Source organism: Leptonotus elevatus, chromosome 7 (assembly GCF_054856555.1).
Source record: "Leptonotus elevatus isolate MCC_2025b chromosome 7, RoL_Lele_1.0, whole genome shotgun sequence".
NCBI lineage: Eukaryota > Metazoa > Chordata > Actinopteri > Syngnathiformes > Syngnathidae > Leptonotus > Leptonotus elevatus.
Window position 1 is genome coordinate 19095108 of NC_141245.1, and position 18240 is coordinate 19113347.

Here is an 18240-nt window from a genome sequence, read left to right on the forward strand (position 1 = left end):
CATAGCAAGTAAGCAAAGGATCTGGATTAGAGTTATGCTAAATGGAAAATTCTAAATTATTATTTAAGATATCATGCAGTTTAGAGTACAGTAGAACCTCCAAAGTCCAAGAGTTGGTCACCCTTCAATTTGTTTGCATCTCAAAATTATTTTTTCCAAACAAATCATGTGAATAAGAATAACAAGCGAAGCTTAACGTACATGGAAGTGGGGAGAGGGTTTCATAAGTGTAAAGTTGTGCAGCGGGATGTCTTCAACCTCTGTGTCGGAAGGTGACCACTCTACCACTGAGCCACGCCACCCCTAAATTCTAAGTTCCATTTCTGGTTCTTGATTAAAATCACATTTAGATACTCAATTAGTTTAATTTAGGAAGTTCCACTGTAGTCTTTTATGGACTAACCCTGACCCTGAAAGTTAAACATTACAATGGTTTGTTTAGTTTGATTATAAGTCAGAATGATTATAAACTTTGGTGCTGATGAATCTAAAATGTAAAAATGTGAGTGTCAAAAGAGAGAATACCCACCAATGACCGCATTTGCACCCACGTCATGCTCCTTATCTCCAGAGCACAGAGTTAGCTGTCCTTGCAGAAGCCTGTCTAAAGGCATTGAGATGGGTCTGTGGGTGAGGGGGGGCCGGGCCTGGAGTTTCTTATCCAGCCCTGGCTCCTTCCCAGACATGCCCTCCCCGACCGCCTCGAAGCCCCCGCCGTTCTTGTGCTCCGACATGGAGGCCGCCGACTCGGACAGCGACATCTTGGTTTTCTTGCGGCCCTTCGCCGGAGCGCTGGCCGTGCGGCGAAGGAGGTGGTCGCTGATGGAGCGCTTCCGGAGGCCAGCCGAGTTCGTATCCGCCGAGGACTTGGAAGAGCGATTGAACAAACCGCGGATGCCGCGAAATTGATTTCCCTGAAAAATAAAAACACGTTAGTGTGTGATCCGCTTGTGTCTTTAGATACACAGCAAAAAATGTAAAGAGCAATTGTGTGGGTTATGCAAGCATGCTTACATGACAGTACAAGGTTTGAAAAAAATCTTTCTCTAACCCTAACACTCCACAAGCAATACATTATTCTGTATAACTAAAAACAATATCAGATTTACTAAGCATAAATATTTTTATTTATTTATTTTTATTTTTGCATTAACAATTCAACAACCTGAATGTGTCAGGCCACCTGAAGTTCACCATCACTAGACATTAAATATCATGTTTCAATGAAAAGGACACTTTTTTTTTTTAAATTGTCTAGAAAATTTGAATTTTGGGGGGTAATTTTTATGAATCTATGTATAATACAGTGGAACAATTTCATATATATATATATATATATATATATATATATATATATATATGTATATATAGCAAAAAATCCTTGACTGCCACCATTTTTTGTGGATTAAAAACCCCAAAACAATAGTAATACATGGGGAGCCACAAAATGCAATTGATACATCACCCACTCCACCCAATGTGAGTGGCCAACTGTTATTTGTTTAGATGGTCCACTTTAAGCCGGGTTCAGAAGCATCGTGCCCTGTGAAGCGGACCTTTAGCATGAAAGCTAAAAATGTGTCAAGCCACACAAAGTGGACGCACCGGTACAGAACAACACACATTGATGCAGTTAACACACGCACGCATGCACACAAACTCAACAAAGACTTGTAGCATACAATTGTTGGTTATCATTAAAGCATAGTTGCAGTACTATTGGAATTTAATCCATTCATCCATTTTCTAAACTGCTTATTCCTCACAAGGGGAATTTTTTTTTTTTATTGCCGACTTTGTTAATGTAGATGAATTATTTTAGATTTGTGTATTGCTTTTTCTTAAAAAAAAAAAGTTCACTGAAACCATAGTAATATTCTCAAAACATCTGGCAAGAATATTAAGATATAAAATTTTGCCACAGCCCCAATATACGTATATATAAAAACAAAGCCTACCAACGGATCAAAAATGAAACTAAACTTTCTAAATTGCAGCCCTTGCACTTAAAAACTGCATTCCCCGACACGGTGATGCCAATTTGAATTTAATTAATTGCTCAGCCCCAATAAAAAGGCAAAGTGTTAAAAGACACAAAGACTCTGTTATGGCTCTGATGTGACAATTTTGCGGTATCTCTGTGTGAAAGAGGCTTACGTGACGAGGGTGTTTAATGTCACACACAAACACAAAGTGCATTGTTTCTTCTTTTTTCCCCCTTTTTTTTTTTGCATTCATGCATTTTCCTACAGTTCATGCAGCACCACACAGAGCTTTCACAAAAGCATCCGGATACCTTGCTGGATCCTAGAAAGTGCATTATGGTAAAGCTGGGATTCAGGACTAGGGGACTCCACTAGAAAGACAAAAGGATTGGCAGAGAAACGGATAAGCGGCGCATTTCCTCAGACCCTCTTCCAAAATATATTCCCACTGGCGTCAAGCGTTTCACAGTGAAAACACACTTCAGGAAGGACGAGGGCAGCGGGATACTCACTTTGCCGTACACGTCATGCACTGACACGTGCACAAAGATGGACGCCTCGGTCAGGCCCTCGAGGTAGACGTGTCTGTAACCTGGTGAGAAATGTTTCAAACAAGCGAGAGTCAAAGCCGACTTGACACAACAACGCGGCCAGCGGCCGTGACGCTGTCAAGATATAAGAAGAAACATCGGTTCAAATGTGACAGCGCGTCGTATCGGGTCTGTCTAATTGCGTTCTATTTTAGAGCCGCGATGAGCTCGGCGGCGACGAGGAAATGTGCACACCAACCGGGCATGAGGCTGCTGAAGGCGACCGTCCGCTGGCCGATGAAGTCTCGTCCGATGGGGTCGTGATCCCACACCAGGAAGCGCACCAGGACCACCTCGGCCATGTGCAGCGTGAAGGACAGCGTCTCCTCCCAAAACGGGTTGAAACCTAGCGAGAGTCACAATGAATTGTAGCTCTTCCACAGGGGATGTAATGCAAATACGATTAGCTTTAGAAAGCTTTTTTTTTTTTTTAAGGGGAAAAGCAAACCTTTTTATTATTATTATTACCATTATTATTAAATGCACAAAGATAAAAGCATTTGCACTTGGTATGTTTTGAATCTTTCATATTCGAGAGACCGTATTATACACAAGTACATAGAAAAAAAGTTTTTTTTTTTAAGGGTAATTTGGGTGGCGGTGTATTATACACAGGTGCATGTTATTCACGGGATTTTACGGTAATTGCTTTTTAATGGGTCAGACAAGAACACGTGAGTTTTCTTAGGCTGTTGGGATCCCAGCTAGTGCTCGCTAACCTTTTTAAATGATAGCGGCTTTTTCATGTACCTCTGTTCATTTAGACCAGAGGTCAGCAATCTTTACTGTGAAGAGACATTTTAGGCCACAACAACAACAAAACTAAAAAATCTGTCTAGAGCCGCAAAAATTATTTAAACATTGCGATGACTGAAACAGTGTGTTAGTGTTAATATGTTTAATGTACTGAGGGCCTACAAGTTAATCAGAGCTGCACCATAACAGAAAAATGTGCAGCATCCAATACATAGAGATTAATTTTTTTCTACCTTTTGTCTTTGTTTTTTGGGTGGAGGGGATTTTTCATATTTCATTTTTTATAAAGTTTCGACTTTTCTGATTTTCTGTCAAATTTCTGTCATTTTTGGCAATTTTATGTACATACAATATTATGGTAATTTTCTGCCTCTTTTCTTCCTTTTTTGGTAATTTTACAGCCATTTTTTAAACTTCTTCCTGCTTTTTTGCTAAAAAAATTCTGACATTTTTGGCAATTTTGTGGACATTTCATGATAGTTTATGGGATTTTGTTACTTTTTGATCACTTTCTTTTCTGCCTGTATTTAGAATACATTTCCTGACTTTTTGGGTAATTCCAAATATGCTATACAAATTTTCTGCATTTCCTCTTTTGTTTTTGGACATTTTATAGTTACGTTTTGAACGTTTTCGTTTTTTTTAATCAATTCTGACTTTTTTTTTTTTTTTGCAATTTCATGGACATTTTATTGTAATTTTTTTGTTGTTGCTTTTCTTGTTCTTTTTTGGACATTTTGAGATATATATTTTTAAACTTTTTCTTCTACCTTTGGTCTCTTTTTGCTGACAACATAATATTTTTGACTTTGGTTTGATTTGGTTTGGTTTATTGAACATATAAACATAAACACATTACAAGTATAAAATACAAGTAAAAATAAAAATTTAAAAGAAGAAAGAAAGAAAATAATTCTGCTAATACATGTGGCTCCAGAGCCGCAGGTTGCAGACCCCTGATCTGTTCTGCTTCCCTTCAGCCTTTTATTAGTTTATCTGACTTTTTAATCCCACCAGCACTGCACATACATTCAACTGTATGCCTGGAAATTTCGTTTTTTTTCTTACCATTGTCATCAACAACGCGCGTTTGTTCCTTGCAGCAGTCAATAGGCAAACCGATAATCTCCACTTCCACGAATGGATCAATTATCTGTAAAAAAAAGAAAAAGAAAAAAAGATTATGCCATGTGAAGTTGTGATTTTGAACATGTATGGTATGCATGCACATTCAAATATTCAAAACAACAAAAAACGACAATAAATATGAAGTTATATTCCTACATATTATATATATTTTTGAGTACCTCCCCGCGGTCCCCCAGCATGGAATCTGGCGGTTTAGGCAAATGCTGTCCGCTAATGATCTTAAGAACGAGCTGCTTCTTGGGGCAGGCTGGAAGTGGGTCATCACTAAATGGGTTGAAAGTGCCTGCAGGGGATGCAAAACATCACAGCTTTGATGTGAATGTTATCACTCAATATTATTCCAACACTGTGAATGTTCAGTTTTTTCTCTTGGGTTTCAATACAGAAAGTGCAAACACACACAGAAAAAAAAAAAAAAAAGGAAAAGTCACGAGGTAGTAAATGCTCCATCGTCAACCAGTCATCGAAGGTTAACCACCCCTTTTGCTTTGTTGTCAAGTGAAGATTAAACTACCAATTTAATCCCCTTAATGACATTTAAATAGTGTTGCAGTGATTCAATTTCACTCAAACAAGTACAGTTGTAGAAAGTAAATGCTGGTTAGAATTGCATGTGCAAGTTTGGATGGGCATAATCATCAGTTCGTTGATCAGAAGGAATTCTGTCTTTTGTGTTGAAATGACTGATTGGTTGATTGCATTTTGAAGCGATTGAGGCATAACTTCAGCTATTCTTCATATGAAGATAGCACAGTATGTTGAAAAATACACTTTTCTCAGAATACTTGGCACCTAATGTGAATATAAAATATTAAGTAAAATATTACAAATAATGAAAAATATAATAGTAATATGCAATAATTACTCAAATATTATAATACCAATTTGATTTAAAAAAAATTGTCTTTAGAATCTAAAATGGATATAAAATATACAAACATATCAAAACTAACATGTCATGAATAAATAATAAATACAATTATAAAAATGAAATATATAATATAATATCAAAAACTATTAAATGGAATAAAAAAAATCAAATGTATTATATTGAATAAATAAATAAATATTTGCATGCGCAACAATGTTGAGTATTTTTTCTTGAGTGACCATCACCCCAATGCGCATTTATTGAGTGTGATTGTTTATTAATCCACCATGGGGCCAACGAAAGTTCCAATTGCCAGTTGGTAGGAAAAGAAAACGAGAATCACCAAGCAAAATACAGCATTTATAGACATCAGTCAGCCTTTGGCCATTTTCTACTAAATGTATTTTTTGTTTATACTTTTTTGTGTGTCTGTAACAGATTGAATAGATTAACATTATTTCCTATGGAAAATATTGCGTCAGTTTTTGTACAATTTGGTTATAGTTTGACATTTTGGAACAAATTACAAAAACTGAGGTTCCAGTGTACTGTCCAGACTGTTATGTTGGCGAACCTTTACACATGGGCGGCGGCTTGAGAACATATCCGCTGCCTCCGTTCATCATGAACTTGGCCCTGTTGAGTTGCATCATTCGGCCTTCTGTCTGGTAGTTGAGCGCCACTGAAAGGCAAATGAGGAAGTATGTCAATTGTTATCATCACTGTGAGTATATTTGATGTTATGAAATATACATGAAATAATTGTCATTCATTAATAGGGCTGTCAAAGTAATGATTGTAAAGAAAGATGAATTGCATCAGTAAAGGAACATTTGCTTAGCATGTGTTACTCATGTTTGTAAGTAAGTCTGTACAAAGAATTGGCTGGCTTAGATGCTTGGAGAAGATTCATGTGGAAAAACACCATTAAAAAAAATACTGTGGGATGAACTCTGTTAGAGATAGCTCAAAAATGCATTTTCAGTAACGGCCGGGTTGCGGCGTGTATTGATTTCTTTGTCACCAAACGCGCAGAGAAGCGGAAGACGGGCTTACCCAGCTGACAGCCGACGTTCCAGTAGAACTGGGGATTGAAATTGGACGAGTCGATGCGGTACGCCGAGGGATAAATCCGCGACAGCTGCCTCTGATTGAAAGCCAGGAAGTGCTCAGCTCGGTGATTGACCAGCGACTGAGCTCTGGTCTCGCTGAAAGACAGGACGTCGCCTGGCGTGCCTGAAGACAAACGCGAATGAGGCATGTTTTAAAAAAAATTCTAATTGCAGCGGTATTACATTTGAGGTGGCAGGTGCATTCTTTGCACCTTCATTGAGACACTCCTGCGAGGCCACAGAGTTGGTAAAAACCACCAAGTTTGACAGATCCCGACTCAGCTTCATCGTCTTCCTCTTCCTTCCGCCCCTACAACCAAAAGACAACAGTCAGAGCATGGATGGACATGGGTTGATAAATTGGAAAATTAATTATAAAATAATAATAATAATAATAATAATAATAAAATAAAGTATAAATAAATACATACATTAATTAATTAATAATAAAAAAACACTATTATTTAACTAATTCACTAATTTTCACTGAAGCAACCCCCTTCGCTCCCGGCTGTTTTACTGGATTTTGACTCATTTTGCTAGGCATTAGAATATAGCTAAGCTTCATCAATATTCACCTTCCTGGTGAAAACACTGGGGAAAAGAGCTTGTTACAACATGGCCCTGGCTGATCTCTTATACTCTGCTGCCACCTGCTGGCCGTTTTTGTAATAACTACTATTGCTTTAAGCGACCTCTTCAGGTCAGAAACTGCATCAAAGCCTTCTGTATGCTCTAAAATAAAAAACATTAAAAAAACGAATAAATAAGTATGGGGAGTGAAGGACAACTTGTTTACACGTTTTTTTGGAATGGGTTAAAATTAAAGCGTTGGCTTGGCACGCAAAATCCCCGTTCCCTAATTGTGCTGATGGCAGCAAACAAGTTCTGGTTGGTCCAATGGCTGACCTCAACTCCAACAGTACGTAATGGTTAACAGCTGCAGTCAGCAGTTATTAAACCTCGTAAAGTATGTGACAGCGTTTTTGCAAGTTCACCTGTTAAACTGTCCCCCGGCATCCCGTGTAGACGTCTCCTGCTGCTCGTCCTCATCCTTCTCCCCACTTTGGCACGACAGCCGCGATTTGGAGTGCCTCTGTACAAAACACACAAAACAACACACGATATTGGTTGACATATTTGTCATGTGCTTGCATCACGTGTGTCACGTACAGTATCGCATGTAAGTGGTTGGATGTAACGAATGCCAGGGGAGTGTGTGTGAGCTGATGTCCAGTTGAGAAGAGAACCCGGGTCATAGCGATTATGACAGCGTGGAAGCACCTTGCCAGCAAATTATGCGCGCCGATGGGGAAGGGAGTAAACGAGAGTGGCATTTTTAGAACAAAACATAAAAGAACAAAAGATCTGAGCTGAAAATAGAGAAAATATAGTGGTAATTTTTTTTTTTACCTAAAATATAATGCAATACATTAGGGCTCTGCTGCTTAATAAAATAAAACAAAATAAAAGGATCCAACAATAAAATTAAAGTAAATACAATGAAATTCAAATGGTTAAGTACAGCTTGACTACTACAATGATAAAATAAAATAAATAAAAATAAACAAAATCATATCAAATAAAATAAAAATAAGGAAAATACATACATAAAATAAAATAGTAAATAAAAACAAACAAACAAACAAAAAATAAAATGGAGCATGGGGTCTGAATGAATACAAATAAAATAGAATGGTGGGGGGGAATTAAATAAATAAATATACATAAGATACACTTAAAATAAACGCATAAATACATAAAATGAATACATAAAATTAAATAACAGAAAATATAAAACCAAATGGATCATGGGGGATACAGTGATAAAAATAAAATTACAAAAAATTTACCTGCAGCCTGAAAACTATAATTAAAAAATATATAGATAAATTATAATAATTAAGTAAAATTGAAACTTGGTTGCTCCAGTAAATAATACATGGATAAATACAATCAATACATCAACAATAAAATTAGATTGCTGGTTCATCTGGATCCTAACACCAATCAGAGAATGCATTGCAGTGCAATGCCTTTCTTCACATGGCTCAACCATAAGCAGGTTTATGTAAAGCAAATGTTCCTTTAGAGATCATCTTAAATCAGTACATGCATCGTGTAGATATGAATAATTCATTCATAGTGTGCATCAGGCACACAATCATTGCACTAGATCTGTGTGTGCAGTGCAGAAAGGACATAGATTAAAAAAGCAGTGGATAAAGATACGTTTTCATTAACAGCTAGTTTGAAGCTGACCTCCGCCTCATGAGTCCTTTGAGAAGCCACGCAAATCAATCAAAAGACAGTAAGTGAGTCCTTGTGTGAAGCCCACCTTCTGTTTGAGTGTGGTGATGAAGGATCGGCTTTGAGATTTCTTCAAAACCCCCCTGGAGCTCTGCAACGCACAGCAGGAGGAGAGAGTCAAAGAAGCAACTTGAATTGAGAAAGCATTGTGTTCTTCTTTTACTTTTGACCTTGTTACTGGTGACCTTTGACCTGGTAGACCTCCTTAGGTTGAAAGTCAACTGTGACTATTAATCAAGCGCCCGAGCAACTACATAACTACTACTGTATATACGCACCAAGTTTGGAGATCATCCAATCAAAATTGTTGAAACATGTTTCCCAGCGTCTGAAATACTGGACCTTGCTACTACGCTAACCTTTGACCTTGCCATTGACTTTTTGGGACTGTTAAATTGAACCTATTCGCAAAGGACACGCTTCCGTGCTGCTTTGTAACGATGATAAAGAAATTGTGAAGCTGCCCAGCGAAAAACAGTAGAAAAAGCCCGCTCTCGTGTTCAAACAGCATTCAGGAAACACTAGCTTCTAAAAATAGCACAAGCGGCAAAGTGGCGAAATGAAATATTAAGTAACACCACTACAGAGTTTTTTTATCACTTTGCAGCCATTTTGACGCATGACATGACACATTGCCCATGCGATGTCTCCATATGTGTGTTCTGGATCCTCATTTCCATAGATGACTATCTCCACCCCTTCGCCATCATCCTGTCCTCTTTTTCAAGCGTCACTATACCTGGCGGAGGTTCTTCTGAAGGCCCTGGTGTGTGGCCCTCAGCAGAGCTCTGATGCTGAAGCTGTCGGTGTCTTCCTTGTCGCCGATGCGAGACTCGTTCAGGAGAGAGTCCAGCTTCTTCCTGATGTGAGACTCCACTTGGTGATGGTGACCGTTCCCCTGCCAGGAAGACGACAGTTGATGGTGGGATCGTGAGGAATAGGTTGCGGATTCATCTTAAAACGATTGAGTGAATTCCAAAATGGCGGTCAGCGACTCACAACTGCACACCTGACGATTGACTCTCACACATATGCAAACTCGCTGGAACAGAAAAAACGGAGACCACTAGTGTTCTCATCGAGAAATAAAATTTTGAGGCACCACATATATACATAACGTTTCATCGTTGCTAACGTTGTTACATGACGCTAGGTTCATGTTAGCATTGGGCCAAAACTTTGTACCTTCATAATGGTCACTTTTCAGAAAACCCCAAAAATGGCATGTTTGTTTAACCTTTAACATTACATCATCAAGAGAGCAAGCCATTTTCAACACTTAAGATTTGTCAATAAGTTTTAAAATTGACACCCACACAGTATAGATTTTTGAAAATGCTATTTATTAGCCCTATCTATGGCGTTTCCCTTTATGTGTTAGCATTAAGATAGTGGATTTTAAGGCATGTGGTTGTTTTAAATAACACTGTCATTCTGGGAGTGACAATAAACAACTTATTTTTTAAGAAGAAGAATTGATCAATAAACGCCAAATTGCTGTTTGTTGTGAAGTGAGTTCACTACCGCCATTCCGTATTCAAGCTTTTGCTCAAAATCAAAGCAAAACAAACAAAGAAATGGCTTCCGTTTTCCAGTATGATTTAATGTTAATAATCTTTTGTTTACAGGTGTCTGCAGCAGCTATCCACTCCCCTAAAAAGGTACCCTCACTATTTATCGGCATTCGGCATTATCCAAATTCATTACTGCGCTTGCCCAACAGTGCACTCGGAAGCAATTTAAAATACACTTTTGTCGAACGTGAAGGAAGGAAGCAATTATCATGCATTCCGGGCCGCTGGCATTAAATTTGAGTCTACAGCCAAAGATGCTTAACTGGTTGCTGTTTTAATGAGATCCCTATATTAAAAATAAAAGAAATAAAAAGCTCTCTGTCAGTAGAAAGCTGCTACCGCCCCTTTAAAAAGGACTATGCTCATCCAAAGTGGCATCTGCGGCCCACGCGCCTCCAGCTCGATATGGAAGAATGCTGCTGTATTTAGTCACACAGGGGAACCATGTGACAAATGATTGGAGTGCTGTCCTGCTTTATGTCGTATTAATAAGGAGAAAACGCCAGGGCATCAAGAGATATATAGCGACTGTAGAGAAAGGTTTTCCATCCATCCATCCATCCATTTTCTGTACCGCTTGTCCTCACAAGGGTCGCGGGGGTTGCTGGAGCCTATCCCAGCTGGCTTCGGGCAGTAGGCGGGGTACACCCTGTACTGGTTGCCAGCCAATCGCAGGGCACACAGAGACAAACAACCATACTCACAATCACACCTATGGACAATTTGGAGTGTCCAATTCACCTGCCATGCATGTTTTTGGAATGTGGGAGGAAACCGGAGTACCCGGAGAAAACCCACGCAAGCACGGGGAGAACATGCAAACTCCACCCAGGAAGGCCGAAGCCCGGACTTGATCTCACAGAGAAAGGTTTTATTAACAATAAATAGGAGCAATGATGAGCCCTTTTTGACATTATACTTGCACTGCTCTCATGCACGCGTCGACCTTTTTAAACATTAAGCCACCCGGGGGACATTGTGTGCCATTTGTTGTTGTATTTTAAAGCCATTTAAGTTGAAGAAGATAATATATTCTCGAATAGAAAATATTAATTTCCAAAACATTTTAGAATTTGCCATCTTTTGATATTTAGCATACACACAGATGCTCACACGTACACATACCACCCCAGCCTTTAACACTAAACGTTAAAGTACCACTCGCTACTAATTGGGGTGAAATTTGATCTCCGCCTTTGACCCATTTGCTACTGAAATGAAAATCATGTTTGGCTATTGATGTTGTATAATTAATAATTCGATTCAAGATATAATGTTTCCCATTTCATCTTGAAATTTCCTATCACTCTTTGTGTGTGGTTATCATTTGTCTGCCCACTTTCAAATGAATTATACTCTCTAATCCACTTGTGTTGTCTAAATTATACAGTATTTAACTACTGTACTAATTTGTCAGTTATGGTGACATCAAATAGCGGCACACTTCTGAAACACATTCTTTTTTTCTTCTTCTTTTTCTTTCCAATAAAATATTAGTTGAACCATCGTTAAAGCCTTTGATTATGTTCAAATCTAAACCCGTGTTAAAATATGAACATGTTGACGTCTGTAGTGTCTCACATTGCTGTTCTTGAGCTTGAAGTCGTCCTCAATTTCGTCGGCGCTGTCGTCGTCGGACACCTCGCCTTCCTCGGCATCCGCGGACAAATATGCAGGGAGACGCTTGCCCTGGGCGGAGTGAAAGAGATAGACAGTCATTAACAGCTTTGATATTTGCTATATTGATCACAATAACTAGAGGGCCAGAATTGTTAGATCAATACGGACAATCATTATTAAACTGCTGAAATTAAATTAATTTTCATGACCTTTGATGGAAAGTTTATACAATCAATATACATTAGAATATATATACATATATGTCACGCGAGTGTGTTACTAAGCAACGCCAGCGAGGGCCACGCTCAATTCTGTATGACAGGATAAAGGCTTATATGACAAAATGAGAATAACAAATACAGGACCATAGTGAATGCATAACAACTGGCAACGCCATCATCACAATGAACAAATACAAATCGCATAGTAACTGACATCATCATCCAGGCTCGGACTGAGAAGGCGGGACCAGCGGGGTTTTACAAACAGGTGCTTCAAAAGCTATTTTTGAAAAATAATCATGCTTGTTTTGACTTCTAATAAAATGGGTTGTGACATGACTATGGGAAAATAACATGGCTCATAGGGCGACCCCTACTCTAAAAATAACACAGATAAAAAACAGCCTACTATATGTTTAAAGAGGAGGAGTACTTCTCAAAATGACTCATGCGCTTCTTTTCCCAACGTTTGCACATTCCTACACACAAACACAAATCTGCTGCCGACTCTCAGAAAAGCTCCCCAAGAGAGGCTCTTCCGGTCGAGCGGGAGCCCATTAGTGAGGGTGTGAGTGGGAGTAAGGAGATTTTTTTTTTTTTTAGCTCTTCCACGCAAAAAAAAGAAAAGAAAAAAAGAAAATCAATGGCCAACTCTCGGCCCTCTGCTGTCTCTTGGTTGACATGGCGGCCCCTTTGTTTAAAAACGCCGCCACACGTTTTATTACCACTCGTCTACTCCTTATTTGCCATTTTCTTTATCTGGCTGTACTCTCGGAGGCTGCTGAGGAGTTTATAGAGGAATAAAAGGCTTTGTGGGAAAATCAATAAGGCTTTTTTACTTCTTTTTTTGGGGGGGGATCTTCGCTCAGAGGAGATAAAAGCTTTTTGCCGGGGAACAATGCATGTCTTTTCTCCACACCACACAGGGCACCCATAAAACTAAACGCACTAGAAAGCTTTCTCTCTCTGTCTTTATGTCCACCTGCAAAAGGCGCCTCTTGTGCTGTTAAACACGGATAAGTAAGCCTCCACCACCTTACGTCACAGCTAAAATCGATATGATTATTTTCGTAACACAAGAACAGAATGCGGAAACTGAGTTATTTCCCGAAGGTTTATAAATCATCTCCAAAATTGGATTTCATTTAATATAAAATAATGATTTTTTTACAAAAAGATTGTATTCACTGTATTTACTACTGTATTACTGTGTATATTTAAAATATGATATACACGATAAATTTTCATTTTTTGTTCTTGACTATTTAAGAGGGATGTTCGATACCACTTTATTAATAAATTTTTTTAAACCAAAATTTGTATTTAAAAAAAGGCAGTGAAAAGAACAAGATTTGCGGGGGAAAATATTTTATAAATGATATAAGACCTCGATCCTGGATATGGGGGAAAACACTTCTACTGGCTATTCCATTTGCGTGCAGCATAACAGCTAAATACAGGTTCACCATGTTTGTTTGAACTCTGTGCTGTGACCCCAGTCCAGAGACCTCAGAGCCATACTGGGTTTATATTCCATTAGCAATTCTTTAATGTATTCAGGACCCAAACTAGTCAGTGGACTTTAATGTCTATTCTACAGCTGAATGTGAGTTAGTGCTTTAAAGCAGCAGTGATCATTTTAATTTAGTTTTAGTTAGTCTTTTGACAAAAATTTCTTGAAGTTTTAGTCATAAGTTAGTCATCTGATTGTATTTTTGTTTTAATCCAATTTTAGTTGACAAAAAAAAGACACATTTTAGTCAACAAAATTGACAGTTTAGTCGATATTTTCCTTCGGCATACATTTAAACTTTTATACAGAAAATTATAACACACCTATTTGTAACACGCAAGACACATTTAATAGAATGGTGTCTTTATTAATTGTTTTCAATAAAACATGTTGAACTGACAATAATATAACTAAGTTTTCACCCAAATAAAAAAAAAAGTGCATAATTACTTGAGATGAATCTTACAGCTGCACAATGAATGTAAACGTGTTTGAACATTAAATAAAGTGCAGTGAACACTGAACAGTTTCTGAGTGGTTCTCTTCTCCAACCCGCGTTTCATTCCTTCAGATTGAATTGTGTGAATTTTCGTCACTGTGTTGTTTTCATTTTCGTTTTCGTCATTGACGAAATTGTCAATTTTAGTTATCGCTATCGTCTCAATGAATGGTTTCTATTTTTGTTTTCGTTAAATTTTTAATAAAATTTGTGACGAAAAATTTTCGTAGACAAAATTATCACTGTAAAGCAGCGGCTCTCAAACACTTAAAACCAAGTACCACCCAAAGTACCACTATAATGAGCAACATTAAAATGCAGCAGTATGTAGTAGGCTGAAATATTCATTAAAAACAAGACGCAGGTTAAACTGCGTATTACAAGAAATACTGTAGTACTGAGATTTGCTTCCTCTAAAAACAGGCCGATAGCAGAATCAATAAGATTCTTGTTGACACAAAGAAAACAAATCCCAGAAGGTTTGCAAGAATTGGCTGCGCAAATGGCGGCTAGCAAACCAATGAAAAGAAAGCGACGTGGACATGTTGACCCATGGTTTAAAATCAATAGGATTCTTGTCCTGACCCAGCAGAAAGACGTCTAAAACTTTGTGATTTGACGTCAGCTAACATGGTCAGACAATAATGCCAACGAATGGGATTCTTGATGTTTGATACAAACCATTGCTGAATTAACAAGCACTCTGAAGCGCTTCTAGAGCGTCATAACCATGCCAATGTGCAGGATACTGACAACTGAATTTTTAATTTCCATTTAATGAGCAGCTCTATTATTAATGCGATGATCTCATTAAGGACATTTTTTCATGCAAATATTGCTGCTTTTTTATCTGAATGTGTCACAGTCCTGAGGAAGAGAGTCACTGTGCATCAAACAACAATTTGTTGAAATATTTTCAGGTCGAATAGCAATTTTTCTTTAAATTTTTGCAGTTTAGTTTAAACCTCACTAGCTCCTTTCCTTATTATTACGAGGTAAATTGAACGTGGCCAATTAACTCATTCACTGCCATTGACGGCTATAGACGTCAAACATTTATTTGAACTATTTCTATTAGTTTCACATTTTTTTCCACTTTTGTTAACAAGAGTATGAAAACCTAGGGATTTTTTTAATTGTACATATAGAACAGATATAACATTTGTGATTAATCTTGAGTTTAAATAATTACGTAATTAAACAAAAAATAAAATATTATTAAAAAATTAGGGGCGTCAGACGATAATTTGTTTTAATTGTAATTAATCGCATGACTTCAATAGTTAACTCACGATTAATCAAAAATTTTATATCTGTTCTAAATGTACAATAAAAAAAATTCTAGGTTTTCATACTCTTGTTAACAAAACGTCTATAGCCGTCAATGGCAGCAAATCAGTTAAAATGTCATCCTAAATTATGGTAATGTATTTAATAATCACTTCAATTAGGATTTGAAACATTGCCAAAGCAGAATAATTGCGTAAATGCTAGATAATATGTGCTAATGTTCATAACTGTGTTAATTAAATGGGATTTATACTAAGAAGCGTCCTTAATTTTGCAATATTTTAGGAAGTACAACATCAAAAGCAATATTATACAGTAGCGCCTCGGCATACAAATTGAATTTATTCTTTTGCCTCGATTTGAGCTTAATTATTGGCGTGAGCATGCTTGTGAGTCCAAACACCCGTTTCTGAAATCATTGTCCTGTTTTGACAGTAAACTTCAACAGGGAATGGCAGGAAACAGCTTAGTAAGCACTTTTACGATAAACTGTTTACTAATTGTCAAACCTTTGCTTATTTATTTATAGTCTATATAAAAAACAAACACAATATACAATGTAGTATGTTGCATCTACAAAAGCCTATTAGTGAGGAAAAAAATACTTATTTTTGTAAAGTATATACATAAAATGTTATTTTTGTATTAAAAAAGGGCCTTATATTACTTATATGGTTTTAGGGGAAAAAATCAGTTTTACTACGATAAAAAACATTATTTTTTTTAGGTTTAAGTGTTTTTATTCACATACAAAAAAATGAGGACATAAAGTAGTATTCTTGGGAGAATAAAAAAAATTTTTTGTTGCAGGGTAACAGCAGCACAGTAATATTCTAAAACCATGTAAAGGTTAAAGAATAAAATTATATTTTGGGGGGAAAAAACAACATAAATATCAAATTTTCCAGGATTTATTATTTCCAAGAAAATGATCATGATTTATTTTTACAGAAAAAATTGTACTTTAGTCTAATAGCATGATTGACTATGTTAGGCTTAAGTGTCGTGAGATCTTTTAATTATTTATTTATTTTTTATAAAAATGAGTATCTATTATTCATAGGAATCCGCGCAACTGGACTTTTGTTTGTTGAATTTGTGTTTTTTCCTGTTTTCCCAAAACATTCACAAATGACTTGGGCAAGGACGATTACGAGAATAAATACCTCATTTTTGGTTTTGATGTGTGTAAAGTGTTTTGAATATGACTTTTTCTTTGAGTTGCATTTCAACCTTTGACTTTATTCTCACACATTTACAACATCATTCTGAGTGCCACAACATAGTGTCCTTCGGATCCATGTGCCGATACGTTTTCACTCTGATTTAGATCTGGGATATGGTTAGACCTTTCCAAATCTTGAAAAATTAATTCTGTGCAAATTCAATTTCGCCCTCAGGACCTTTTGCACGCTCACGGTGAGGTTCTTGATCTCCATACATCATGTTGATTTCGACTTACTTTAATGAGAATCTTGCCCTGCAGGCTCTGAGGACTGGGTAGCGTCGTGGACGCTCTGCTGAGCACGTGGCCGACGTCCAGCTTGTCGGCAAACACTTCCCTCAGATACTGAGCGATCTTCTTCTGTTGCTGGATGCTGCAGTGGTTCTCGATGGACAGAAGCACCGGGTACCTGCCGCCACACACACACACACACACACACACACACACTGTACGTGAACATAGCGTGATGGTGAACAAGCCAAAACTGTCTTCATGCCTCAAGTATGTTCATGTCCAACAGACAGGAAGTGAAAGAGGTATATAGGGAGTATTCACCTAGATGGACAGTGTGTGCGTGTGTGAGAGAGGGGTTGTATGCGTGTCGGTGTTTTCATTTGGAAAAGTGACTTTTGGTCACACGGTAGCAGAAATGTCAGCTTTGTCAGAGCGACAGCTTTGCCTCGGGGGGGAAGCAAGGCTGCTTTCACCTCTGCACTAACCCACGTACAAACACACACGCACACACACACAGGTGCAGTGAGTCAAAATGGAACAGAGCGAGTTACATCCAGTTATTTCAATTCCCCTATAGTGACGTTCTGTGATTCTCTCAGGTGAAAACAGGAGAGTGTGTGTGTGTGTGTGTGTGTGTGTGTGCGCATGTGGTACAATGCCCCTTCCACGCAGTCAAGGGCCCTTCATCACACTGTGAGGCGGCTGATGATAAGAAGTGGATAAAAGGGAGAACAGTCATGACAATAAAGAAAAAAACAGGATTTATAAATGATGAGTGAAATATATGGAACATAAAGTGGTGCCTGGGCTTATGAGCTTAATTCATTCCGCGGCCATGCTTGTAACTCAAATCACCTGTACCTTAAATCAACTCAACCTATTGAAATGAATGTAAGTGACAATTTTTTTCAACGCCATCCAAAATAACGCCATAGCTTAATCAGGTTTTTCTGAAGAGCGGAATTATTTAAAGGAAAGGTCAAAAAAAAAATTGAGACTCACATATTGCACTGTGGCATTATGGGAAAATATTTGCAGCTTTAGCCTACAAGTATGTTTGAACGTATTTGTGAGTACGTTCGAACATATTTTGCGATTCAAAAATGTTTACATATTATTGTAAAGAATAATTTGGGATTAAATTGATTTGCTAAAGCATACAAAAGGCTTTGGTGCAGCCTCTGAACTGAAGAGAATACTTGGCAATGGTAGTGATTACAAAAATGGCCAGCAGGTGGCAGAAGAGTATAAGAGATCAACCAGGGCCATGTTGCAAAAAGTGCTTCCCACC

General features: G+C 37.7%; 1 protein-coding gene across 5 annotated transcripts in view; it reads right to left on the bottom strand.

Annotated features, from left to right (window-relative positions):
• The window catches only part of plch1 (phospholipase C, eta 1), a 59125-nt gene that overhangs the window by 5221 nt on the left and 35664 nt on the right, over nucleotides 1-18240 (bottom strand). For 4 of the 5 annotated variants that reach the window (XM_086080636.1, XM_086080635.1, XM_086080637.1 and 1 more), the window contains 14 exons: nucleotides 16953-17124; nucleotides 11929-12036; nucleotides 9513-9671; nucleotides 8802-8864; nucleotides 7462-7559; nucleotides 6676-6773; nucleotides 6408-6587; nucleotides 5926-6033; nucleotides 4639-4763; nucleotides 4400-4484; nucleotides 2775-2921; nucleotides 2498-2577; nucleotides 2297-2356; nucleotides 530-914 (listed from right to left, as the gene is read on the bottom strand). In XM_086080636.1, coding sequence (XP_085936762.1) covers nucleotides 530-914; nucleotides 2297-2356; nucleotides 2498-2577; nucleotides 2775-2921; nucleotides 4400-4484; nucleotides 4639-4763; nucleotides 5926-6033; nucleotides 6408-6587; nucleotides 6676-6773; nucleotides 7462-7559; nucleotides 8802-8864; nucleotides 9513-9671; nucleotides 11929-12036; nucleotides 16953-17124 — 1868 coding nt within the window. The remainder of the gene's footprint in view (nucleotides 1-529; nucleotides 915-2296; nucleotides 2357-2497; nucleotides 2578-2774; nucleotides 2922-4399; nucleotides 4485-4638; nucleotides 4764-5925; nucleotides 6034-6407; nucleotides 6588-6675; nucleotides 6774-7461; nucleotides 7560-8801; nucleotides 8865-9512; nucleotides 9672-11928; nucleotides 12037-16952; nucleotides 17125-18240) is intronic. The other variant, XM_086080638.1, reaches the window with a different exon arrangement.